Genomic DNA, 24,649 nt, shown 5'->3' with positions numbered 1-24,649 from the left:
ATGAGTGGCCGAGCACGCGCGCGCGCCAGGGGCCAGCTCCGCAGCCCAAGCCCGGGTGAGGTGGGGCCGCTCCAGGTGGAAGCACCGGTGGGTACCGTAGGGGTTTCTGGGGACCAGGAACTACCTCCCTCCCCTGGGTTTCCTCACCCTCTGTCCCACCAGCGCCTAGTCCCAGGCACCTCGAGGTGCAGGAGCCCCTGACCCTCGGGAAGGCAACGGCGCTGGCGCTGCTTGCTGGACACAGGCAGCTGAGGGGTTTGTTTGTCTGTGCTGGGGTCCTCTTGGGATGGTCCCTCCCCTCCTGCCCCGCCTCCTCCCTGCCGGCACTCTGGGGACAGTAACTGCCCTGCCTTCCCTTCCCTCACTGCCCAGCACTCACCCTGGGCCTGCGGCCCTTCTGTGCCCCCTCCCAGCTGCCAGTGCTTTCCCTCTTAGGGTCCTTCCACCAACCTTCATGAGCAGCAGTCTGAGGGGGCCCCAACCACCGACCCCCAGGGAGGCCCTGGGCCAGCACTGAGAGGTGAGTGAGGCGTTCGCCCTTGGTCCTTTCCTTGAAGGGCCTGAGCTGGTCGTGCTTCTCTGGGATGCCCGGACACAGGCCTGAGCTTGCAGGGGTCCGCCTTGCCATGCTTTGTGCAGCGTTGGGCCTGTGTGTGGTTCTGGGGTCAGGCAGCAGAGATGGGGGGAGCTCCAGCTGTGGGGCTGCTAGGTTGGGAGAAGCAGCGTTTGGGTTGGGGTTGCGGGTGGGGGGGGGGGTTGGACCACACCCAGAATGCCCAGAACCTTTTCCTGACCCTGCTCAGGGTTCCTTCCTGGCTGCGGGGTGAGGGTGGGGTGGTTTCGGGGAGGGCGGGGTGAGGCACCCTGCCCTGATGGGGTAGCCACTTGCAAATCAAGTCCTTTCACACCATCTTTGCTCCAGCCCTGAGAAATATGTAGCTGCACACCGGTGTCCTCCCTGGCCAGGGAGTGGTTATGGCCACCCACTTCCTGGAGCACCTCGTCCTTCTTCTACTCCAGCCTGGGGTGCCACTGTTCACCAGCTGCCCCTCCATCTTTTGACCCAGCGCTGGCCTAGGGGGCCAGCCCAGGCCTGCCGCTCTGGCGCCCAGACTGCAGGATGAGGTGCCCGGGTGCTTTTCACCCTCACCTGCTGAGACTCCTGTCTGGAGGCCGTCCCCAGTGAGCGGCAGGAGCCATGGTCACTGTCTGTAGGGGCATTCCCAGTTCACAGCTGGGCAGCCACCTCACCACTCACGTCCATGGCTGCCTTTGTCTTGCCAGTTGGAAATAACTTATTCCAGGGTCCAGGTGCCCGTCCACCTGGTTCTGCTGGTCTGTGGCAGAGACTTTTTCTTTTCTTAAGGTAGGAGTATTGCTAACTATTCAGCCATTGATTAGGCTGGTTGAATTGGGCATGAACTCCACCTTACCTTTTTTTTTCTTTTTTATAACTTTATTTATTGAATCACCGTGAGAGCAGTTACAACGCTTTTGGGTTTAAGTCTTGGTCATACAATGATGAAACACCATCCCTTCACCAATGCATATTTTCCACCACCAAAACCCCCAGTATATTGCCCATCCCACACGCTCTCCCTACCTGTGGAGCAGATGATTTCCACATTACTCTCTTACTACTTTGATTATATTCAATATTTTGACACCAGACCCACCATTATTATTTGGGATTTTACCCCAACACTCAGATCTGCTGAAAAGGCAACCGTAGACAATTTGTTTTCTATTGCTGGTTATGAATAACGTGATGCGTGGCCGCAGTAGTTGCTGCACAATTTTGGTGTGACAGAGACTTTTTGAGTCCCCTCATGACTTTACAACCAGGACCAGTCAGATGAGGAGCATGTAGTGGGGAGAGTCCAGGCTTCAGATATGACCCACCAGGATTTTCCTGGGAACCTTGGGTCATGGAGGAGGGTGTGGGCTGGCATGGAGCCAGGGACCCTCCAGGATGACTGCGACCAGGGTCTCAACAGGCAGAGAGGGTGCTCTCTCTCTTCTCCCCATGCAATCAATGCTGTGCTTGCTCTCTTGGTGCCCATGGCTGAGGCCTGTTGCATGGCTGCGCCCCCGACGACCTGCTGGACACAGGGTGTTCTCTCAGAACCAGCCCTTCCATCCCAGGGTTTCTTAACCCTGACAGGGAGAGGCTCCTCCACAGTGAGCTGCTGGTGGCCTTTCTGGGAACGACCTGCGTTTGGCCCAGGGCTGTCAGTCATCTGGAAAGGCCTCAACCCTGTCTTCTGAGGCTGGACAGCACAGTCTCAGGCTCGTGTCTGACTCGCTGATGAGCCCCGGGAGACAGCTTTCTCCTGGGTGGAACCCATCTGCCAGTTGACTCCCTTGAGAGGAGGCAGGCAACCTCTGGGCCTGTGTTTTAACGAGGTGTGCATTCCGGCGGGTTTCTCACTGTTGGGGAGACTACAGTGCTGTCTTGATCATCTTCAGCAGTGTGGACTGATCCTGTGGAAAAAATAAAAATTAAGTTTGGGGTTTTTGTTTGTTTGTGTTTTGGGTCACACCTGGCGGTGCACAGGGGTTACTCCTGGCTCTGCCCTCAGGAGTTACTCCTGGCAGTGCTCAGGGGACCATATGGGATGCTGGGAATCAAACCTGGGTTGGCCGCGTGCAAGGCAAACGCCCTACCCGCTGTGCTATCTCTCCAGCCCGCAAGTTTGGGTTCTTGAGAGCTGATAGGTGGAACTGTGGAGGTGTGGGCTCTGAGGAGGCGCATGCCCACACAGGCTTCTCTTCACGTTCAGCTGGAGAGGGCCTGGTGGAGGGTGCTGGAGGCAGGAAACTCAGACGACACTCCCTGGACCTGGCTGTCCACACTCGAGAGAGATTGGCCCACGTGAGGGACAGCAAAGCAGGTATGGCCCCACCCACTCACTTTCTGTCTTTCCTTTCCTTTCTGGGTCACATGCAATGCAGTGCTCCCTCCTATCTCTGCACCCAGGGACAGTATGTAGTGCCAGGGATGGAGCCAGGGCTGACTGGACGTATGACAGGGCCCTTAGTTCCTGTGCTGACTCTCCAGGCCCTCGCACGCTTTCTGATGTCGTTAAATCTGGCTCAAGGAGGTTTCGTTTCTAAAAACACTCAAGTTGATATGCTGTTCTTCCCTAAACTACTTTTCACATACGGGAATGATTTCTTCTTTTGTATTCTTCTCCTTCCCTGAGTTCAGAAGAGATTTTCTGTGACGGGACATTAGGAAGGGACAAGCAGGAGGGGCCCGCAGTGTGGATGCTCCTTTCTTCCTCTCATTTGTGTGGGGGTCCCTAGCAGAGCTCAGGTGATGCAGGGCTCAGGGCAGCTCAGGGTCACCAGAACTAGACCCAGTGGTTCTCGAGGACCGTGGGGAGCCGGGGTGGCATCCTCACCGCTTGCCCGCTGTTTCCCAGTCCTCAGAAACGTGGCCCTCAGGGCTGCCTGGGCTTCTCTGAGGCCGGGAACTACACGTGAATACAGAACCAGACCCTGGCCTGTTGGAGTACACGGAGCTTAGGTTTATCAAATTGTACCCATCACAGTGCTCCCGAGTCACTCCCATTACTTTGTCTGTCTGTAACCTCTTCTATGCTCTCTTCCCCAACCAATTTGTAAGGTCTCATCCTTCTTAGACACTGAAGCTGTACTGTAAGTTAATATTGTCTTTCTCCTCTCCTTGTCCAACCAACATATAAGCATACATAATATTAATCATTTCGTATGGACACAGTAAGAAATACTTTGAGCTTATAGAATTGCTCTCCTAGGGCCATCTCGATCTCAGACTGCAGTGCTCAGGCCAGATATCTTTCCTATTCCTAGCAGCAGGGCCCTAGTCTTGTCGTTACTTTTGGATCATGACATCATTTGCCTATGATCAAACTCTTAACTTATAGAATTGTGGCACCTTGGCCTGGCCCATCGCGATGCCAGGGTAGCACATAACTTACCGGCTTGCCCTGGTTCCATCCAGTCCCACGTCGGGACCCTGCCCTTGGGGTGCTAGGAAGTGAGGGCAACTGAGGCTTAAGTTGAGAAGGCAGATGCCCAGGAGTGAATAATATCCAAAGCCAATTAATTCCTAAGTTATAAAGCATAATATTAATTAATTGTCTTCCTGTATCTATACAAAAGGACATTGCATTAAAGTAAACTGCTCAAAGACATAAGGAGAGGAGAAAGACAATATTGACTTACAGTACAGCTTAAGTGTCTAAGAAGGATGAGACCTTACAAATTGGTTGGGGAAGAGAGCATAGAAGAGGTTACAGACAGACAAAGTAATGGGAGTGACTCGGGAGCACTGTGATGGGTACAATCTGATAAACCTAAGCTCCGTGTACTCCAACACTGGCCCCAATCTGAGTCAAGGAGCAGAAGGCCTAGGAGGAGTGCAAGATTTGGACTGCCCGATTCTGCCCATGGGAACTGCCTTAGATCCTCCTGCCCGGCCCCTGGCACATGGGGGGCTCCCCAGCACCCAACCATGGTTCTTAGAGTTTCTTTTTTGTCCCAGAACCAGACTCTCTTTCTTCACAGCAGTGACCCCTTAACTGACTTAAACGGCATTGCTGAGATGACAGAGTGTGACTTGGGGGCATACCCGTGCTCTTCCTTCCCCAGGCTGCAGTGGAGTGCCGGTGAAGCTGGTCGCCAACTTCTTTAGCCTAGAACTGCCACAGGACTGGCAGCTCTTCCAGTACCACGTGACCTTCCACCCTGATGTCGAATCCCGAAGGCTGAGAACGGCTCTGCTCTATGGTCACAGCCAACTCTCCAGCAGAGCCAAAGCGTTTGATGGGGTCATCCTTTTTCTCTCACAAGAGCTAGAAGAGAAGGTACAGTGTGGCCGGCAGAGAACCGTCTCCTCAAGTACGCCATGCATGCTTAGGCTCACGTGCATGTGTGGCTGCCAGCTTCCCTCTTTCTTCTCTCTTGTGCTCCTGACGAGAGCAGAGATAGCCCGACTAAGGTCCTATCAGTCACTCGTTTTGGAATGAAGATGCTGAGGGCTGGGCAGCAGGAGGGATAATATAGCGGGGATAGCATTTGCCTTGCATGCGGCTGATTCAGGTTCTGCTGCTGGCACATAAGGTCCCTCGAACACCACCAGGAGTGACCACTGAGTATCGCCGGGCATGGCTCCGAAACAAAACGAAACAGCAACGCCACAAGCCTAGCATTGTAGAGGTTGGAATACAATCTGATTTTTAGCTTTTCATAGTTGAAGACCATGTCCTGACTTTTCCTTTTGAAACTTTCCCCAAGTGGCCAAGACACTCTGAAACACCATGGCAGCTGGGCCAGCGAGCTTGAACTTCACGCTCTGGCTCCTGCGTCCTGCACAATGTGCCAGCACTTTCCGGCATCTCTGCTCCCAACTGCAGTTTCTCCATGCAGCGCGCCAGGGGCTGAGCTGGATGGTGAAGGCACACACAGCTGTGCCCCACATACGGCAGAGTATGAGAGTGTGTCCCTCTCCCTCCAGGTCACGGAGCTGTCCAGTGTGACCCAGAGGGGTGAGACTGTGCAGATGACCCTGACGCTGACAAGGCAGCTGCCGGCCAGCTCCCCTGTGTGCATGCAGGTGTTCAACCTCATCTTCCGAAAGTAAGAGCCTGGGCTGGCGCCAACACCTGGCTGCAGACTTCCGGGCTAGGGCAGCCTCTGTGGCCTGTAAGGAGAGCCCCTGTGGGTCACTGCCCACTGCTGTTCCAGCTCTAATCCTGAACCCTTGTCATTCTGGCCTATCTGGGTGAGGGAGGACCTGGGGTGAGATGGGGTGGTGGGTGCTGCTGCCCAGGCCAGCTCAGCACTCTGCCCTCTGTGCCCTCCCACACAGACAAGCCCGAGTGACCAGCTCCAGGCCTGGGCTCAGACTTAGAGACGTGGTTGTTGACCAGTGTTTACCAGAGACTCTAAACATTCACTTTCAGGATTTTAAGGAAGTTGTCCCTGTACCAGATTGGACGGAACTTCTATAACCCTTCCCAGCCCGTGGAAATTCCCCAGCACAAGTAGGTCGGTTTCTGCTTCCTATTGCTCAGAAGTCACTCCTGGAAACAGCCACTTAACTCGTGATGCTCTTGGCCACTGCAGGGAGCAGCAGGGACAGAATCCTCTAACGTCCAGGGACGGCTGTGTACCGAGTTTGGGTCTGGGGGTTCTGTCTGGGGTCGGGGACCCCAGCGTGCTAGAAATCCCACCCAGACCTCGTGCGACACATTCTACTCCGGCCCGCATGCCAGCCACCCTCAATGCCTCGTGGTGGGGGATGCGGAACTATGGCTGCTGCCCATTCTGTGCTGGCTTGCTCCCGGGATGCCAGCAGGAACTGGGAAAGGGCTTTTGAAGTGGGACTACCCGGTACTGTCTTCTTGTCCTCATGGCTGTCTGTCCCATGCTCACCTTGACTGTGTGTCCACATTGGGACAGGCCCCTCAATGCACCCCTCCCTGAGCTCTTCCTGGGCAGTTTGCCCGGGGACACATCTGTAGGCATTTTGACTGTCACCGAGGTGCTGTCCTGACATCTAGAGGGGAGAGGCCAAGGATGCTGCTGACTGGTCAGTGCCCAGCATGGCCTTGAGGAGGATTGCCTCCTTGCTGTGCTGTGGGGACAGATGAACTGAAGTGCTCGATTAGCTCCAGAATCTGGCCCAAGAACACCAGTTGGAAGTCTAGGGTCTGGGAGCACAGTTGCCTTTCAGGAGTGTTTAGTCCGAGGGCAGCTTCAGTACAGGAGTCTGGGCTTGACCCTGCACTACTGCGTGGTCACCTGAGCAAGTCCTGAACCAGGAGAGACTCTGGGACACCCAAGACCAAGGTTTGCGGTTTCTTTCCAGTATAATAAATTTTATTTTATTTTTTGCTTTTTGGGTCACACCCAGCAATGCACAGGGGTTACTCTTGGCTCTGCATTCAGGAATTACTCCTGGCGGTGCTCAGGGGACCACGTGGGATGCTGGGAATCGAACCCGGGTAGGCCATGTCCAAGGCAAACGTCTTACTCACTGTGCTATCGCTCCAGTCCCTATAATAAATTAAAAAACAAAAACAAACTTTTTCTTTTTTTAGATTGTCCCTTTGGCCGGGGTTTGCCATTTCTGTTTCGCAGTTTGAAAACAGCCTCCTGCTTCATGCGGATGTATGTTACAAGATTCTCCGGAATGAGACTGTTCTGGAACTCATGGCTGAGCTTTGCCACCGGGACGACGGGCCCTGCTTCACCCAGGCCTGTGAGGAGCAGCTGATCGGGCTGGTTGTGCTGACCAGGTGGGACTGAGGGTCACTGCCTCCAGGATGTACTGTCTGGGGTGACAGCAGAAGTGGGACCAGAGAGGCCAGCAGCATCCCGAGGGTGGCTGCCTCTCCCTCCTGCCCACAAAGTCCTCACATGCCCTGAGGCTCCAGGACTACTAGGAAACCAGCATCATCTGCTCAGAGAGGCTGTGGCAGGCTCCTCGGACTGAGGCAACAGTCTGCAGTGGCCACTGGCTAGTAACGGTGCCCGACTTCTGCTGGAGGACCTTGGGGCACTCACTCGGGTGGTTCTGGGAACCCAGGCCTTGGCGCTGAGGTTCTGGTGGCTGCGTTCAAGCAGAGGGTGCTCTTGGGAGCACCCGCAGACCCCCGCCAAGCCTGGCGGACAGGTGGGACTCACTCGGCGAGTGCTTCTCGAGTGCAGTCACTCTCCCCCATGATTCTGAAATACTGAAGGCTTGTCGTCTGTGTGAAACACACGGAGAAATACTCCCGGGTTGAGAAGGACACTGACGTCTCACTCCCCAGGTACAATAACAGGACCTACCGCGTGGACGACATTGACTGGTCCGTGAAGCCCACGCACACCTTCCAGAAGCGGGATGGCACTCGGCTCAGTTACATGGAGTACTACAAGCAGGTAGGGGCGTCCTGCTGGTCAGCAGGCCTGCAGGGCCCACTCAGCCCTGTCCTGTCTCCTGCCCTCCAGGCTCCTTCCCCAGAGCACTGCCCAGAACGTGCCTTTGCTACTCCACCCTTTCCAGGGCTCTGCTTTGCCTGAGCGAACTCACACCTTCCTCTCCTGCTTCCCCCTCTTCCCTCTGCCCTGCTGCCTACCCGGTCAGGGAGCCCAAGAACCAAACCCCCCAGATCCCCTAAGAATCGAGCTTCCGTGTGATTCAGAGGCTCCACTTCTTGGCACTATCCCAAGGTAGCAAAACCTTGAACTTTGAAAGACCTACGCACATCTGTAGGTCCTGACTTCAACTTACCAGGAAAAATACTTTCCAGTGCTGAACAAACATATCAGGGATGTAAGTGAAAATGACCCCCTGGTGTTCCCACCCTGAACCCCTCCCCCCCCAGCTGTGCCACACCTGTCTTTCAGGATGCAAGTTCCTGAACTGCCTTCTCTTGACTCCACCTTCAATTGTTTCTCTCCATCCACTGGTGGGACCTGCCAGTGCAGGACCCGCCAAGGTCATTCACTTGGGCAGGGAGCGGCTCTGGGTCTCCTGATTCTGGGGGATAACTCACCAGAGAAAAAAGAAGTGGCTCAAATGCCAGATACAGCTTCATTTTCAAAGAAAACAAAACAGCATAATCCCCTAAGTATGAAGTCTAGGGCCAGGAAGGTGGCAGAAACCCGGAAGTGTTTTGTTGAGCAAAGATGCTTCCCTGTCACTGGGGCTGCTTCGATGCTGGTGCTAAGCCTCTCCCTGCTGTCCCCCTCGTGACTTCTTCGTCCTCTTGCCTTCTACAGCAATATGACATTACCGTGTCTGACCTCGGTCAGCCCATGTTGGTCAGTCAGCTGAGACACAAGGGGAGCGCTGAGGTGCGGCTGGTCCACCTGCTCCCCGAGCTGTGCTTCCTCACAGGTAAAGGTTCTTTCCTCGGTCAGGCCCAGCAGCCAGTAGCGTCCTTCTGTAGGCTGGGCCAGTGTCAAGTTTAGTCCTGGGAGCAGTCGATTTGGGGCAGAGAAAGTGGAGGCATTAGGACAGTGCTAGGACAGTCCCGTTGGCTCTTCCCTTTATCTCAGCTGTCCTGTCATTACTTTGACATGAAATAGTCTTCCAGCTGCCCTCCTAGAGCCGAGTGACCATTGCCTCTCCCCATTCCTTTACACTAGAAATGAGATGACTTTGACTTTCTAAAGGTACATTGTTGGAGAAGAATGTGTGTGTGTGTGTGTGTGTGTGTGTGTGTGTGTGTGTGTGTGTACTTGCTCCTGGAGGCCCAGGGCCTCACCCATGCAGACCAGCCTGCTTACAAGAGCCACATTTGCAGCCCTCACAGAGGTTCTGCCTGGTGCCTCCACAATTCTTGTTTCTTGTTTGTAGACTCGCAGGGGTCCTGTCACATGCTGGGGGCCTGAGCATTGTCTCAGGACTGTCCCTGATGTCTATTTGTTTCGGAGGGGGGGAGGGGGAAGGAAGACCTCAATGCTGGACACTCGGTATTGCTCAAATCGAGGATGGGGAGGCAGGTGGGTTTGTGGTCAGAGAAATGAGGAAGGATAGACTCCCTGAGACAGTGCTCACTCTACTGGCTTTCTGCCTGCACGGCTCTGGCTGTCTGCCCTGGCAGAGGTGGCAGCAGTGCATGTACGCATGCAGGGCCGCAGCTGTACAGCCAGTGAAGAAGATGCCCAGGCTCCCATCTGCCTGATCCACGTGCAGAAAGGGGCCACCCAGGGAGATGTCTGTGGTCTGCACAACCTCATGGTTTTAGCGTCGCACCCTCAGAAGACCGTGCAGGGTGAGGCATGTGCTCAGGTGCTAGAGGGGGGGCCTTGCATGCCGGAGAGCCTGGGCTGGAAAGCCAGAGCTCCATGCAGCCCTGCCCCATGGGGCCCCACAACAAGAAGCCGGAAGCCATGTGACTGGTGACCCCCTGGTTTGCCCCATGCTTGGTCTTCACTGTCCTTGCGCTATTCCCCAGGGCTGAGCAGCCGGGCCGGCTCCGACTTCCCCCTGATGAAAGCTGTCGCTGAGGAGATGCGTCTGGGCCCCATGGGGAGGCAACAGCGCCTGGCCCAGCTGGCTGATGACATCCAGAGGTACTGTGGTGCCTCCAGGCCAGGCTTTCCTGGAAAGAGTGCTCCTATGAGCACAGTGCGTTCTTGCTGACATCAAGCTGGGTGTGTGTGGATCGTGGGGTCCAGGTCAGAGAGCCAGCAGGAGGCCTGTAGAAGGGTGGAGGTGGTCTCGCTGGTGGTCTGTCCCGACAGAAATTTGGATAAAGAAGAGGCTTGTCATTAAAAGCAACAAGTCAACCCCTCCACTGGAGGCTCCATAATCTGGCCGGGGAAAACTCAGACCCACTCAGGCCCGGCAGCCCTCTCTGTGTGTGTCCCCTTGGGAACTTCAACCCATCTGGTGGCCTGTGCACACCCCGCCCTGTCTGCTTCAGCTCCACAAGGAAATGAGGGTCCCCCTCCTCCCCCGAGAATCACTGTCCCCTAGAGCAGCCTCAGCCACTGCTCGGCACTGGAAATGGGGCCACTGCCCGACCAGAAATGCTCATTCTTGCAGTATGTTGGGGTGAGCCATGGTAGTCACTCGGCAATCTCCTTTAACCTTACTTTGGGGGCTGGAATGATAGGACAGAGGGCAGGATGTTTGCCTGGGCCGCAGCTGACCCAGGTTCAGTCCCCTGGGGAGAGAAGAGTAGATTTTAGCATATTGTAAGAGCAGGACTGTGAGTCTTATGCGTACTTAGCAGCTCATGCCAGCTGCCTCTCAGGGTTAAGGTCAGGGACCGTTTTTTTGTGCTACCTTCTCCCCCCTCCACCACCACCATACACCCGAGAGCTGCAGTCTGGGAGGATGTTGGTGATTGACCAGCGAGAGGCAGAATGAGCTCAGCCCGTTGCAGCCCTGAGGTGCTACAGAACAGGGATGGGCAGTGCTGACCACCACTCCACACTGGGAGGACAATACTGGGACTCGTGGGCAATGCAGGTGTCTGTGTGCACTGAACCCGGCCCCCACCGGTATAGTTTTAAGGCCCCGGCATTTTGCTGTTAAGGAAACCAACGTGTGTCCTTTAGTTGCTCCTGGAAAGAGCTGAACACAAGCCATGTGTCAGAGCCCGCCGGCCGCATGGCACAAGGGTTGGTGGGCGGGTGGACACACGGCCCCCTGAGCAGGGAAAACCACATGACCTGAGAGGAAGTCAGCCTCTTGCAGCCCAGGAAGGGGTACTGCCTTGTCCTGTGCTCCAGGGCCCCTCTCTCCACAGAAACAAGGACACTCGCTTTGAGCTGGAGACGTGGGGGCTGCACCTTGGATGCCAGCTGTCCGTGACAGGCCGGGTGGTGCCCACAGAGAAGATGATCCTGCAGGACCGCATAGTAAGTGCCACAGCTGCTCCTGCTTCAGCACTTCCCTGGTGAGCAGGAATGGGTCATGTGTCAGGAGTGGGATGACCGGTCGCCTGCCCTGGCCGTGGCCCTGCCCTTCCTTGGCTGTGGTCTTGATGACCTTCTCTCCCTCTGGCATGGTTGTGCTTGCAGTGGCTGAGGGCCCTGTGGTGGAGCAGGGCCATGTCACAGGTCTCTGGCTGTTGCTATGATGGCAAGACCCCATGGCTGGGTTGGGGCCACATCACAGGGTCTCCGACTATTGCTGTCACGGCACGGCTCCTCTTGCCTTGGTTCCATGCTCACTGGATCTGCTGTTCAACGTCCATCATTTCTTGTCCTAGTGTCAGCCTGCATCTGCTGCCGATTGGTCCAAGGATGTGCAAATGTGCAAGCTTTTAAGCACAAAGTCTTTAAATAACTGGTTGATTCTGTGCAGCGACAGAATTGAGTGTGTGACTGAGAGTTTCCTTGGCTGCTTGAGAAGAGCTGGAAGTTCCATGGGCTTTAACATCCAACACCCCAAAATGTGAGTCTGCTGAGAAGCACCCTCTTTTCTTCCTGGATTATTCGTGTTTGGTAGGAAGATAGGATACAGTGATTGTTGTCACTCACTTTTTTTTTTATGTAGGAGTACTGCTATTTATTCAGCCACTGATTAGTTGATTGAATTGTGCATGAACTCCACCTTACTTTTCTTTTTTCATTTTTTATAATTTTATTTATTGAATCACCGTGAGAGTAGTTACAAAGCTTTCGGGTCTAAGTCTCGGTCATACGATGAAACACCCGTACCTTCACCAGTGCCCATTCTTCACCGCCAAAATCCCCAGTATACTCCCATCCCACACCTTCTCCCTACCTGTGAGGCAGATGATTTCCATATGACTCTCTCTCTACTTTGATTACATTCAGTATTTCGACACCAGACCCACCATTATTATTTGAGTTTTTACCCCAACACTCAGATCTGCTGAAAAGGCAACAGTAGACTATTTGTGTTCTGTTGCTGGTTATGAATAACATATGATGTCACGTGGCTGCAGTAGGGCCATGTGATTTTGAAATTCCGAAATTTTAACACTTAAATCTGGAGGGATTTCTGCCAAAAGCTACTGGGTTTCGAGATTTGCTCCTGAGTCTCTGGTCATTCACTTTCTTTGAGTCAAGTTTTCTTAAACCGCCTAGAAAACAGTTATGAGAGATTTTGCAACGATAAAATTTCTATTCAGTTATTTTGCTGTTCTTAGCAAAACTTTGTTACATAGTTGTTCTTGGTAATGCATCTTATTACTTGAAATCTTTCTAGTTAGAGAATAAGTCCTTATTAGAGTCATATATTGCCACCTCAACTTTTTTCTATCTAATTCTCTTAATAAGTTATTTTTAAAGTTTCGTAGTCAGTGGGCTGGGAGCTAGTTTAGTGGTCGCACAAATGCATAGTATGTGCCTGACCTGGTCCCCGAGCACTGCTGGGCAGCCTGACTGACCCTGGCTCTCTAGGACTTGACCGCAGGGCTGGAGCAAGCCCTTATCTTCTGACCTGGGTGCCTGAGGGTCACTCAAGGGAGTCCTGAGCCTCCTGAGCACTGCTGGGGAGTCCCAGTTGGGAAGACCACTGGAACAGCAAGAGTAATATGAAATAAAACTTGCACTTCAGGAATTACTAAATTCATACTTTAATGTAGTATATCTGAACTAGCTTTTCTGCTTCTGTTATCCTAATAAGATTAGGGGTTTTTTTGTTTTTGTTTTTAATAAAACAAACTCCTTCACTTATGTACCTGGTACTGTGCCATCTGCATGGATGACAAAGAGAAAGAAGGAGACTTCAGTTTGCTCCCCCATTTTGGGGGGTGATTCAGGCCACGTCCAGCAGTGCTCTGGGTTACTCCTGGCTCTGCACTCAGGAATTCTCCTGGTGGTGCCCTGGGGACCATATGGAAGGTCTGAGATCTAAACCTAGATAGCTGCAGACAAGGCAAGCGTCTTCCCCACTGTGCTATCTCTCCAGCCCCGTTCAGTTTAATCCGGTTGTCTGTGCACTCAAAATCCAGTACAGTTTTGTTTTAATGAAGCTGTAAAGTCGATTCTACTTTCTCTATAGTTTAATAACGTGGCAAAGTACAGCTGAGGCTGTGTCCCTCTGCTCTGGGGAGGTGCTGAGCCTTTGCTGGCAGAGGGGAGTGATTCCCCAGAGTCTCTGTAGAACCAGGACCACCCACGCCCAGCACTAACCTCCTCTTCTCAGTCTGCCTGCCCTGAGCCGTAGCCGCTCCCACAGGCTATTGAGAGGCCAGAGTCTGCTGACCCAGGCTGGTCCTCGCTCTCGGCTCTTGCACGCAGCTGTGCTCTGGATTCTTTGCCTGGAAGCTGCCCCAGGAAGTGTGTGTTTACCTGCTGGCTTCCTGGAGGCACTTACCAGATGGCTAGGTAGGGCAAGGAGGGGCAGTGTGAGTCGATGGAGGTAGCCCAAGAAATCACCACGGGCTTCCTGCTGCCCAGGTCCACACAGCAGCAAACAGGTCAGACACTTGTGAGAGGCTGATCCTATCTAGGAAAGTCGGGGCCTGGGTCCCTCTGGGCACACCTCATGTTGTCTCTGGCCCTGGTGCAGTGAGCTCAGAACAGATTGCTGATCAGTTCTTGGCAGATGGACACTGTGAAATATTGTAGGGCTCCTGAAGGGGAGACCCATCTGGAGCAACAGATGAGCTGCACCTCTGGGTTAAAAACACTTAAAGTTCCCTGCAGTTCTGCCTGAGGGAAGCCCTACTCGAGTTGTCGTGGGTCTGTTCACATCCTTGAGGTGGGCATGTGTGGTTTTAGAGGGACCGGCTTTAAGCCCCATTGAGAATAGCAGAATTATTAGCAAGGATTGTATGCAGTGGAGGAATTGTTGCTTTCCACCAAACTGATGTCGGTGGGCCCCATGGGTGACTCGTGTGAAACGGGGAGGAGAAAAACAGTCACTTTCTCGCCATCCGCCTCTGCCATCCGGGACCCAGGTTACTGGGTTCTTGTCTCGCCTCACAGAAAGGAATTTCAGGAGTAGACAAGCAGTGAAGATTTTATTTGGAGGGTTTTTGAGGGGCAGAGAGTGAGAGTGAGACAGAGGGAGAGAGGGAGGGAGGGAGAGAGAGAGAGAGAGAGAGAGAGAGAGAGAGAGAGAGAGAGAGAGAGAGAGAGAGAAATACACTCAAGAGAGAACCCGGGCTTCTCCAAAGGTGGAGGGAGCCTCCACACACATCCCAGCATTAGACACGAAAGCATGAAAGTACTCAAGAGATGTGCTCGGGCACCACATGTGCTCAGCCATTTGGGTGCAAGCAGCACATGGACTCAGGCAGCATATGCATGCCTTTCCTTTGTTCAAGGTGGCCTTTATATGGTTTCTCCAACCTGCCCCCTATGTGGGGCTTCTACCTAAGTCAAAGTCCGTTGCTAAGGGGGGTTGGAAGTGGTAATGGTCTTCTTTGGGCTGGATCACTAAAGTCAGGGTATTCAAGGAATTTTCTTCATGAGGAGGAGTCCAATCTCCTCAGGGTCTGTTACTCAAGATCTTATTTATATCCACAAGGTGGATCAGCCTTAGAATTTTCCTTCCAGAAGTTTTGTTGACCTGAGTCTCATTTCCCTATCTACCTGCCTACATCAAAACCACTTTGCAAGTAAAGTATAGACTAATCATTAATGTTTTATTACATTATTTAATGTTCCTGGCATATCTTATAATGAAGAAACAATTTTAGATTCGAACTGTTTTTACTTTTCTCCAATTTAAAAAAGTTCATTTTTTATTATTTTTGTTTTTTGAGCTACACCTAGTAGTGCTCAGGCCAGATGCCTAACTCTGCACTCAGTGATCATTCTTAGTGGGACTTAGGGACCATATATGGTGCTGGGATCAAACTTGGGTTGGCCCATTGCAAGGCAAGCACTATATTATTAATCTGGCTCCATTTTTATTATTTTTAGCTTTATATGATTATGTGATGCTAAAAAAGGAATTAAATATCTTTAAAATCCATCTTTTTATATAGCATAAAAATACAAGAAAATCCAGCTGCATTCCTAAGAGCTATCCAGAGACATTTTGACCCCAATATTCAGTTGGTAAGTAGTGTGTTGATGTTTAATTTTAATTTTTCTTCATATACAACAGTCTAGAAAGGAACCAGGACATAATCTTCTATATGTTTGCAAATTATGTGCATTCCCCCAAGCACCCAAGAAAGTACTAACCTTAGTACTTTATTTATTTATTTATTTATTTATTTATTTTGGGTCACACCCAGCGATGCACAGGGGTTACTTCTGGCTCTGCACTCAGGAATTACTCCTGGCGGTGCTTGGGGGACCGTATGGGATGCTGGGAATCGAACCAGGGTTGGCCGTGTGCAAAGCAAATGACCTACCACTGTGCTATTGCTCCAGCCCCTAACCTTAATACTTTAATAGTATTTTATTTCCCTTTTGTATTTCTCATATTGTATTTTTTTGCAATTTTTATATATTTTATTTTCATAAAGTAGTTCACAATAGTTTACTACAGATAATATTCAAACACCAATCCGACCACTGAGTACCTTCACACGACAATAAGAGAAGTGTGTGAAGGTTGTTGTATTTCATTCTGAAACCATTTAAGCCTGTGTATAAGAGAATACAAGCAAGTGTGTTAAAACTAGACAGATGTGTGTACTTTTGGTACATAAGTGGTCTAGAGCATAAGAGGTCGCATTCACGACCACGTGCTCCAGGAAATTCTGTGTCGCTCTCTTCCAGGAGCTTTAGTTATGGTCTCTAGGTCTTGGCTGTTGAAGAGATTACATGGCGTCAGTGCAGTTTGTAGGTGTGACTGCCAAGATACTGGAAAACTGGGGAGCTGGGGGAGGAGGTCCAGTCCCAATCCGAGTGGGCTTGGAGATCTCAGTTACGGGTTCCCACATACCTATGTTTTTTCTGCTGGTTCCCACTTGGGTAAGGCTCATCTGAGCATGTGGAGAGTGGCCTTGAGTATGGTAGTGGTTGGGGTCTGGAGGTTTTCCGGCTGCAGGGGATCTGCTTGGGGTGGGGAGGGAAACCCAACCCAACCCCCTCCGAGGTGCCCTGGTGAAGACAGCCTGGCGCGGGTTCAGGACATTCTGCCCTAATATTAATTTTTATTTATTTTATTTATTTATTTTTGCTTTTTGGGTTACACCCGGCGATGCGCAGGGGTTATTCCTGGCTCATGCACTCAGGAATTACGCCTAGCGGTGCTCAGGGGACCATATGGGATGCTGGGAATCGAACCCGGGTCGGCTGCATGCAAGGCAAACACCCTACCCGCTGTGCTATCGCTCCAGCCCAATATTAATTTTTAAATATTTGATATTATCCCTAGCATTTAGAAGCCTGCCCGTTTTCCCAGTTGTTTGCATTCTTTTCCTTAAAATTTAAGACAAATTGACCCCTCCCTCTCCCTGTAAAGGGGGCGCCCAGTGCCCTCAGTGTCTAGATCTCCTGGGGACTTGAATCCTTCTGAGTCACCCTAGGCTCCTTGCAGGCTTCCTATTTCCTACTTCTTGTCCTCAGTCTCAGTTAGTTTCAAGGAATGCCATTTCCTGCTGCATTGCGCCACCTTCTGGGAGGTCCAGAATGATCTCACCCCTCGGGTGTTTGTGTGTGGTGCAGTGAGACCATGGGAGTGGATGTGGATGTGTAGTGTCTGCATGGTGCAGTATGAGTGTGTGTGTGTGTGTGGGGTGCAGTATGAGTGTGGTATGAAGTGTGTATGGTGCAGTGTGAGTGTGTGTGGGGTATATGTGCAGTTTGAGTGTGTGGGGTGTGTGTAGGTGCATTATGTGGGGGGGTGTATGGAGTGTGTATTATGCACTATGAGTGGTGTGTGGGGTGTGTATGTGCAGTGTGCGTGTGTGGGGGGTGTATGTGAAAGTATGAGTGTGTGTTGAGTGTATTATGCACTGTGAGTGGTATGGGGGCGTATGTGCAGTATGAGTGTGGGGGTGTGTGTGTGCAGTGTGCATGTGTAGGCTATGTGGAGGGGTGAGAGGCACACTGTAGGGAGCTTCAGAGTCAAGGCATGCATATGATTATTCCTGTCCCAATCTTTCCCATCAAGATTGACACCCCTGATCATAGAACCCCACCAGCTCTTTCTGCTGAAGGGAGTTGTGAGAGGAAGGCGTCCACATCAGGAAGGGGGGTCGCTGAGCCACACCTGATACCCATTTCCACGTGTGCTGTCTGGTCCTGGGGTGCCGTGTCACTCTGGCAGGGCTGACCCAGATGACCCGCATGCTGGGGCCATGGAGCGCAGATTCAAGAGAGACCCTTAGTTCAGGTGTGCAGACCTTCCCTGTGGCGTGGCTGAGACTGACTTTGGCAGGAGGCATGCGAGATCTTGGCACCTCAACTCCTGTGGTTCTCTCCAGCTGGAAGATTCTTCCTTTCCTCCTTGGGTTGCCCAGTTTGGGGGTCGGGAGCTGCTCGGAGACTTGTGCTGTCTTGGAGAGCATCCCACAGGCTCAGGGTCTAAGTTCGCTTCAGAGAGTCCATTAGTATTTGCTTTTCCCTGTTGTCCTGCAGGTGATGTGCATCCTGCCATCCAACAACAAGAGCTACTACGACTCCATTAAGAAATACCTGAGCTCTGACTGCCCGGTGCCCAGCCAGTGTGTACGTGCACGGACCCTGCACAGGCCTGGCATGCTGATGAGCGTGGCTACCAAGGTGGCCTTGCAGCTGACCTGCAAACTGGGAGGAGAGCTGTGGGCTGTGGAGATCCCTGTGAGTTCCCACATGTGTTCCTGTCCACAGGGGACAGCCTGAGATCTGGGCACTCATGGGAGCCTAGGACTGTTGCCGGGTTTGTGTGTCTCCCAGCCCTGGGTCCCTGCGCATACCAGCTCTTCACAGCCACGAAGTGAGATACGGCCTCACTGTTGTTCTCAGGAACCTCACTGGGTTCAGTGGATGACAGAATCTTTCCAGAAAGAGTGTCTGGTCTGGGAAACTCTGGCCAGGCCTCTGCCTGTGCTCCCTTGACACGGGGTCTCCCCAGAAAGAGCCGAGGGGCCTCCTGAGCTCCAGGCGCAGTGAGAACTGCCTTCGCTCCTGAGTTGAGGCCACAATGGGGCGTAGGGGTGAGAAAGGAGGGGAACGACCAGGGCCCTCGCCTCCCATGCCAGGACATGGGTCATCCTCAGGGCCCCTCCAGGATGTACTGGCCAGGGAAGGCCCTCAGGCAGGCTCCTGAGTGTCAGCTCTGAGCCATGGGGGCTGACTAACCTGGGTCCCCTCTGTCCTGAGGTCTGGCCAGCCTTATCATCATATCCCCGGCTCAGAGTTTAAAATCAGCAATTTAATAACTAAGGACAATTGTGAAGAAAACGTTCATACTAAATCAGAGGTAGTGTGGGGAAACAGCACCTCCTGCCACTTAAGCTGAAAATTGGATTTTACAGTTAAAGTCGCTGATGGTGGTCGGCATTGCTCTCTGTAAAGACGCATTCAGCACCGGGATGATGGTGGTTGGATTTGTAGCCAGCATGAATCCTGGAATCACCAGGTACCTTTGCAACCATCCTAACACGTGTAATCATCCTCTGTGGCTCAACAAAGACTACATATAGCTAGAAAGTTTGTGTTCTTCCATTTTAAAAATATGAACACTTGTGGTCATAAAATCTGTTCACATGTAAGAATATGCTGGAGCCAGGGAGACTCAGCACACAGGCTCTGCTTGGGGACCAGGAGTGATCCTCACTGAATGGCCTCAACAGGCACTGCTGGGATGGCCATAGTTTAAAGAGGTGACAGACATGTTTGGAGACACATAGCTTCATGTAAAAAAAGAAAAAGCTGTTTTCAGGGGTTGGAGAGCCTTGCACCTGGCCAATCCAAATTCATCCCCAGCACCACACCTGGTCCCCTGACCACTCTAGGAGTGATCCCTGAGCACTGAGCCCGGAGTAAACCCTGAGCACTGCTGGGTGTTCAAAGCAAAAATTAATAAAAATGAAGCTGTTTTCATACAGATCTTAGGCCAAACTATCAGAGAAGACTTTGTCCCAGACTTGGCTTTCTCACGAGGGCACCGTCCAAGGAGTCTCCCATGGATGCTGTTGTGTCAAACAGTGGGACTCTGGGGTCTGGCCACCTGCATTTGTTGGCCCCCCAAATCATTCTGGTTCTTGAGCCTCACCATATATCAGTGTGTCCTCTGAGAAGTGGGGGTGCCAGGGCGCCTTTCATTTGGCCCTTCTGGGACGTGCACACAAGAACTGGAAATAGCATTGCCTGCTGTGGCCGCTCAGTCACGAACACACACAGACTCCGGACGCAGGCAGTGTCGGACTCAGGGTCCAAAACAGGCCTGAGAGTTCTTTGAGTAGGGGCCAGAGAGGTTGTACGGCCGGTGCCTTGTGTATGACTGACCTGGGTTGGGTCCCTGACATCCGTCATGGTCCCCCAAGCATCGCCAGGAGTCGTTCCTGAGTGCAGAGCCAAGGTTGACTCATGAGCAAGACCAGCTATGACCCAAAACCCAAATAAATAAATCAACCCAAAATGTTTTAGGTATTTTGGAATTTTTTGTCTGTTTTGGGGGGTACATACCCAGCAGTGCTCAGGGGTTACTCCTGGCTCTGCACTTGGGAATTACTCCTGATGGTGCTCAGGGACTATATGGGATGTTGGGAATCGAACCTGGGTCAGCTGTGTGCAAGGCAGACACCCCACCCACCGTGCCATCTTTCCAATCCCTGTTTGGGTATTTGTCACTAAACCATTATTTTGAGGCAGTTCACAGCCTGTTTCTTCTTAGACTTAAGCTATTTGGCTTACTCCATGGCTGTGAGACCAGCCCTGAGTTCAGGGATGAGCAGAGGGAGCACGTGGCTGCTGGTCCTGCCAGTTGATCTAGATAAAGGGCGCCTGCTCCAAGCAGTGTTCTGAGTGGTGTCACTGCAGCTACTCGGTTCTGAGGATTCCAGTGGATCGACATGGATCTCGCCCTAACTCAGGGTCTCCATTCCCTAAGTGTCAGCAAAAGGCGTCAGCAAGGAAACTCGCTTCTGAGATTCCTATAAGCTCATGGTGTTGAGAATTCAAGTCGGATTTCACCAGATCCCTTAGTCACAGACACGGTGGCCCCTGCTCATCAGCCTCAGTGTGCTGAGAATGGGGTCAAGCTCTGTTCCAAGACCTTGTGTTTACAATGGCTCAGCGAGGCCATCCTTGCTCACTGGTGTGTGAGTCCCCATGACCCAGGCCTGGATCCCCAACAGCTGGTGGGTACTCGGCAGGACAGGACCCAGAGGCGAAATTCTTAGCTCAGACTCTCAGGATGACGGAGACTTCTATATAGTGTAGTCATGTTACATATACAGAACTGAAGAGTCGTTTCCGCTTGGAATGTCTTTCTGAATGAAAGGGACGCTGGCTGAAGAGGGGCTTCACTCCATTCTCTGTCCTCTGCAGGTGGTTTTCCCGCTGCATCCTTCAGAGGACCATGACTGAGGTTGCAGACTGCCTAAAAGCATTCATGAGTGGTATCTTGGAGGCGGGGGTGGGGGCAAGATGCAGGGTCCTCTGTGCAGGTCCTCAGACCTAGAGTCTAAGTGTTCACATGGGTGGTAGCAAACATGCCAAGTGTCCTGGGTGCTCCCTGGGGCTGCCCCACATGGGCCAGCTGCACCTGGCAGCAGGCTGCAGAACGCCCACAGGTGGTCTGTGAGAAGCAGAGAGTCAGGGGAGGACTGGCTGATGGCTCTGGCACGTGCTTTGCAGATGGAAGAAGCCTGGCAGAGAGGAAGCTGGTTTCTGACTGAGCAGTGCTGAGACTGCAGGCAGGCTCAGGGCCATTGGCATCAGGGCAGTGGTGCCAGCAGAGGGGACAGGGCAGGGAGATGCCAGCAGATAAGCAAAAACAAACAAAAACAAACTAAATAGCATTTTTGTTTGTTTGGGGGACTTATATGTCCTTTACATGAAGTAAGTTTTCCTTTATTGGCTGAATTGTATTGTTTTGGGATTCTAGCCCATGCTTGGCTGTGCTCAGGGCTTACTCCTGGCTCTGTGCATAGGAATCTTTCCTGGTGGACTCAGGGGATTATACGTAGTGCCGGGGATTGAACCACATGCAAGGCAAGTGCCTTGCCTGCTCTCTGACCCTACAGGTAGAATTCTAAACTCTTAATAAAGGGAAGTGGTGAGTTTGGACATACTCAGCATAAGGCATCTGACTCACTAAGGAGCAGAGATGCAGGCATGTTCCCCTAAAGTTACCACTTCCACATGGCTCTGAAGACAGCCCAGATTGGGGTCTTTACTGATGTAAACACGGCAACCAGTGGGCCTCTCCTTCTGATGGTGGCCATGTGACATTCACTGTGCTCTTATGCCAAATCCCGCAGGAGCGCTCAACAAGTGGTATGAGGCCAACCACATCTTGCCAGCACGGATCATCGTGTATCGCAGCGGAGTAGGGGATGGTCAGCTGCAGACCCTGATTGACTACGAGCTCCCCCAGCTGCTGAGCAGCGTGACCGCATCGGGCTCACAGGCCAGGTATGCCCACGCATCCCAGTGAGCCCTCAGCACTGCTGCCCAGGTCGGCCTTGACTGTGGTCGTGGAGTGTGTCAGGGCTAGCTGGGATGGCCTGGGGGGGAGTTACCCAGAGGCAGATAGGTACCCCCCTCGCCCAGATGGGCTCTGGGTCACAGCCAGAGCCTTCACTCCAGCAGCAGCTTCAGCGGAGCAGCCTTGGCAGAGGAGGTCATGTTGGGCCCGGGGTCCACACTTGCCCCACAGGGCAAGGGCAAGGACAGCGTCAGAACAGGCAGGAGGGAGAGGGTGGACCTCTGAAGCTTCTGGCTTCGGAAGGCTGTAAGGCTCCTGTGAGAAGGGGCCTTCAAAGCAGCTTTGCCAGCAGGTGGTACAGCTGCAGCCAGGCCCAGGTGCCCGGCGGAGAGGGTGCACAGGGCACCTGCAGCCATGCTTTCACCTGACTCCAGCCTGAGGATGGGCATGGGCAAGGGTGTGGGGCAACTGAGGTCAGTCCCAGTGTGAGTGACTCTGGGGGTAGGGACGTGGGGACATTGTTTTCTCTACTCCATAGTGTTTCTCTAATGAATTTATTAACTATTTTATTTGGCTACATCTCATGGTGCCCAGGGGACTATATGCAGGGCAGCAAGGAGGCACCTTAACTCCTGCACCGTCTCCCCAGCTCTGACTTCATCTTACCACATAAGCACGCGCGCGCACACACACAGTGCACACACAGAGACACACAGATGCACACACAGACACACAGACACACAGAGACGCGCACAAACAGACACAGACTCACACCGACACAATCACACGGACACATACACAGGCACACACAGACACACACCCAGACACACAGACACATGCACAGAGATTCACACACAGACACACACAGATGCATACACAGAGACTCATAGACACAGATACACACGGACACACACATGCATACACACAGACTCACAGACACAGATACACACAGACACACCAACACACAGACACACAACATTGGTTTGTTCTTTCCATAGACACAGACACACGCAGAGACACACACAGACACACACATATATACAGATGCACACACAGACACAGACACATGCACAGACAAACACACACACACACACACACACACACACACACACTGCCTGGGCTCCCTCCACCTGACGAGTCTCTGCTGCCTCAGCCCCAGGCTCTCGGTGGTGGTGGTGAGGACCAAGTGTTCCGCACGCTTCTTTACTGAGATGAGTCACACCGTTCAGAACCCTCCACTCGGCACCGTTGTGGATTCAGAGGCAACACGTCCAAACTGGCAAGTGTCAAACCAGAACCTGTCTGTGTGTGATTCGGGCTCAGCCCCTGGCTGCCACTGCCACAGCCCTCGCTGCCGTTTCTCCTCAGGTACGACTTTTACCTGGTCAGCCAAGCGGCCCACCGAGGGACTGTCAGCCCCACCTACTACAACGTTATCTACGATGACAACGGCTTGAAGCCAGACCACATGCAGAGGCTCACGTTCAAACTGTGCCACCTGTACTACAACTGGCCGGTGAGTGGCCGCTGAGCGCGGGGCTGTACTCGATACCCCTCCCTGAGATGCCCCCTGGTTCCCTTGTACCCTTAGGCCTGGCCTAGTAGAGGGGTGAAGGATCCAGTGCATAGTGCCTGGGATGCTATCTTAGACGCAAAGTAGCAATCCTGCATGAGGTCTCAGAGGCATCAACCACACGGACGCCATATCAGACTTGATTAGGAAATTGGGAACATTGGTGTTCCTGCATCACTGCAAGGGCGAGAACAGTCACGCAGATTCTGTGTCTGGCGAAGCACAGGGAAGCTCCCTTCCGGGACCTGGCTCTGTCCCCCAGCACGCCCTGCTGTAGAAACCAAGATGAGCCCTCAGCCTGCCTTGGAGCAGCTCACGCGGCATGCCTGAGGGTCCAGGGGGGCTGGCCTTTGTGCGTTGGGTCTCAGTTCACCTGCAAACAGTTCTACAGTAGATGGGAAACGGGGAGATCTGCGGGAAGAACAGCTCCCTCTCACGGTCTTTCCTCCTCAGGGGCTGGTCCGGATGCCGGCGCCCTGCCAGTACGCACACAAGCTGACCTTCCTGGTGGCACAGAGCATCCATAAGGAGCCCAGCTTGGAACTGGCCAATTCCCTTTTCTACCTGTGACCTCGGCAGCCACCAGCATGGGACGGGGAATCTCCGTGTGTGAGGGGGGCTCTGAGCTTAGTCTTAGCTTCTGCATCTGAGACAACCAGCCTGGCTTAGTTGGGAATGGGTGCAACATAAATGTAGTGTCTGGCTTTAAAGAGGAAACTCCCGGGAAAAAAAAAAAAACTGTCCCGTGGAGGTAAATCACGCTGGTAGGCAACTTCACGCAGCTAAAGGTCCTCTGAGAAAGCTTGCAAGCTGCTTTGACGGCTGCTGAGTGATGTGAGGCCTGATTTCTACCTGAAAGTACACAGTTTTTGAAAATAATGTTAGAAGTATCTTGTAGAGTGGTTTTGGTGGTGGAAAATAAAAGTCCGAGTCCCCATGTCTGTTTGCGATTCTTTGCGCCATAGCTGCCCTGGCTCAGTGCTTACCGCAGGCTCGCCTAGCTCAATGCTGCTTACCCCCTCCCTGCTCTCAACCCCTTTTCATCTGAGAAATGCAGCCCAGGCCGGTATTGCCAGAAAACTCTCCGAGTCATGGCACTTTTCGGCTTTGAATTAATCTTA

General features: G+C 52.7%; 1 protein-coding gene across 1 annotated transcript; it reads left to right on the top strand.

Annotated features, from left to right (window-relative positions):
• Positions 1–24,098, top strand: PIWIL4 (piwi like RNA-mediated gene silencing 4). Its single transcript, XM_056114810.1, has 20 exons — positions 1–87; positions 436–520; positions 2,784–2,894; positions 4,639–4,853; positions 5,504–5,625; positions 5,952–6,032; positions 7,092–7,289; positions 7,806–7,917; positions 8,761–8,878; positions 9,942–10,059; positions 11,244–11,355; positions 11,709–11,893; positions 15,408–15,480; positions 17,959–18,159; positions 18,837–18,940; positions 20,854–20,924; positions 21,789–21,942; positions 23,109–23,234; positions 23,324–23,471; positions 23,982–24,098. Exons 1-20 carry the CDS (start codon positions 1–3, stop codon positions 24,096–24,098), a joined length of 2,538 nt encoding a protein of 845 aa, XP_055970785.1.
• Positions 24,099–24,649: the final 551 nt, after the last annotated feature.

The sequence above is a fragment of the Sorex fumeus genome, unplaced genomic scaffold (genome assembly GCF_029834395.1).
Source record: "Sorex fumeus unplaced genomic scaffold, SorFum_2.1 ptg000028l, whole genome shotgun sequence".
Classification (NCBI taxonomy): domain Eukaryota; kingdom Metazoa; phylum Chordata; class Mammalia; order Eulipotyphla; family Soricidae; genus Sorex; species Sorex fumeus.
The sequence above is the reverse complement of the archived record's forward strand: the minus strand, read 5'-3'. Positions and strand labels throughout refer to the sequence as shown.

Excerpts from the sequence above, each read along its gene's own strand:
- PIWIL4 (XM_056114810.1), top strand. The coding sequence starts at position 1 with ATGAGTGGCCGAGCACGCGCGCGCGCCAGGGGCCAGCTCCGCAGCCCA. Across the intron at positions 5,626-5,951 it reads TTCAACCTCATCTTCCGAAA|GATTTTAAGGAAGTTGTCCC; the intron begins GTAAGAGCCTGG and ends ATTCACTTTCAG. Across the intron at positions 7,918-8,760 it reads ACATGGAGTACTACAAGCAG|CAATATGACATTACCGTGTC; the intron begins GTAGGGGCGTCC and ends TGCCTTCTACAG.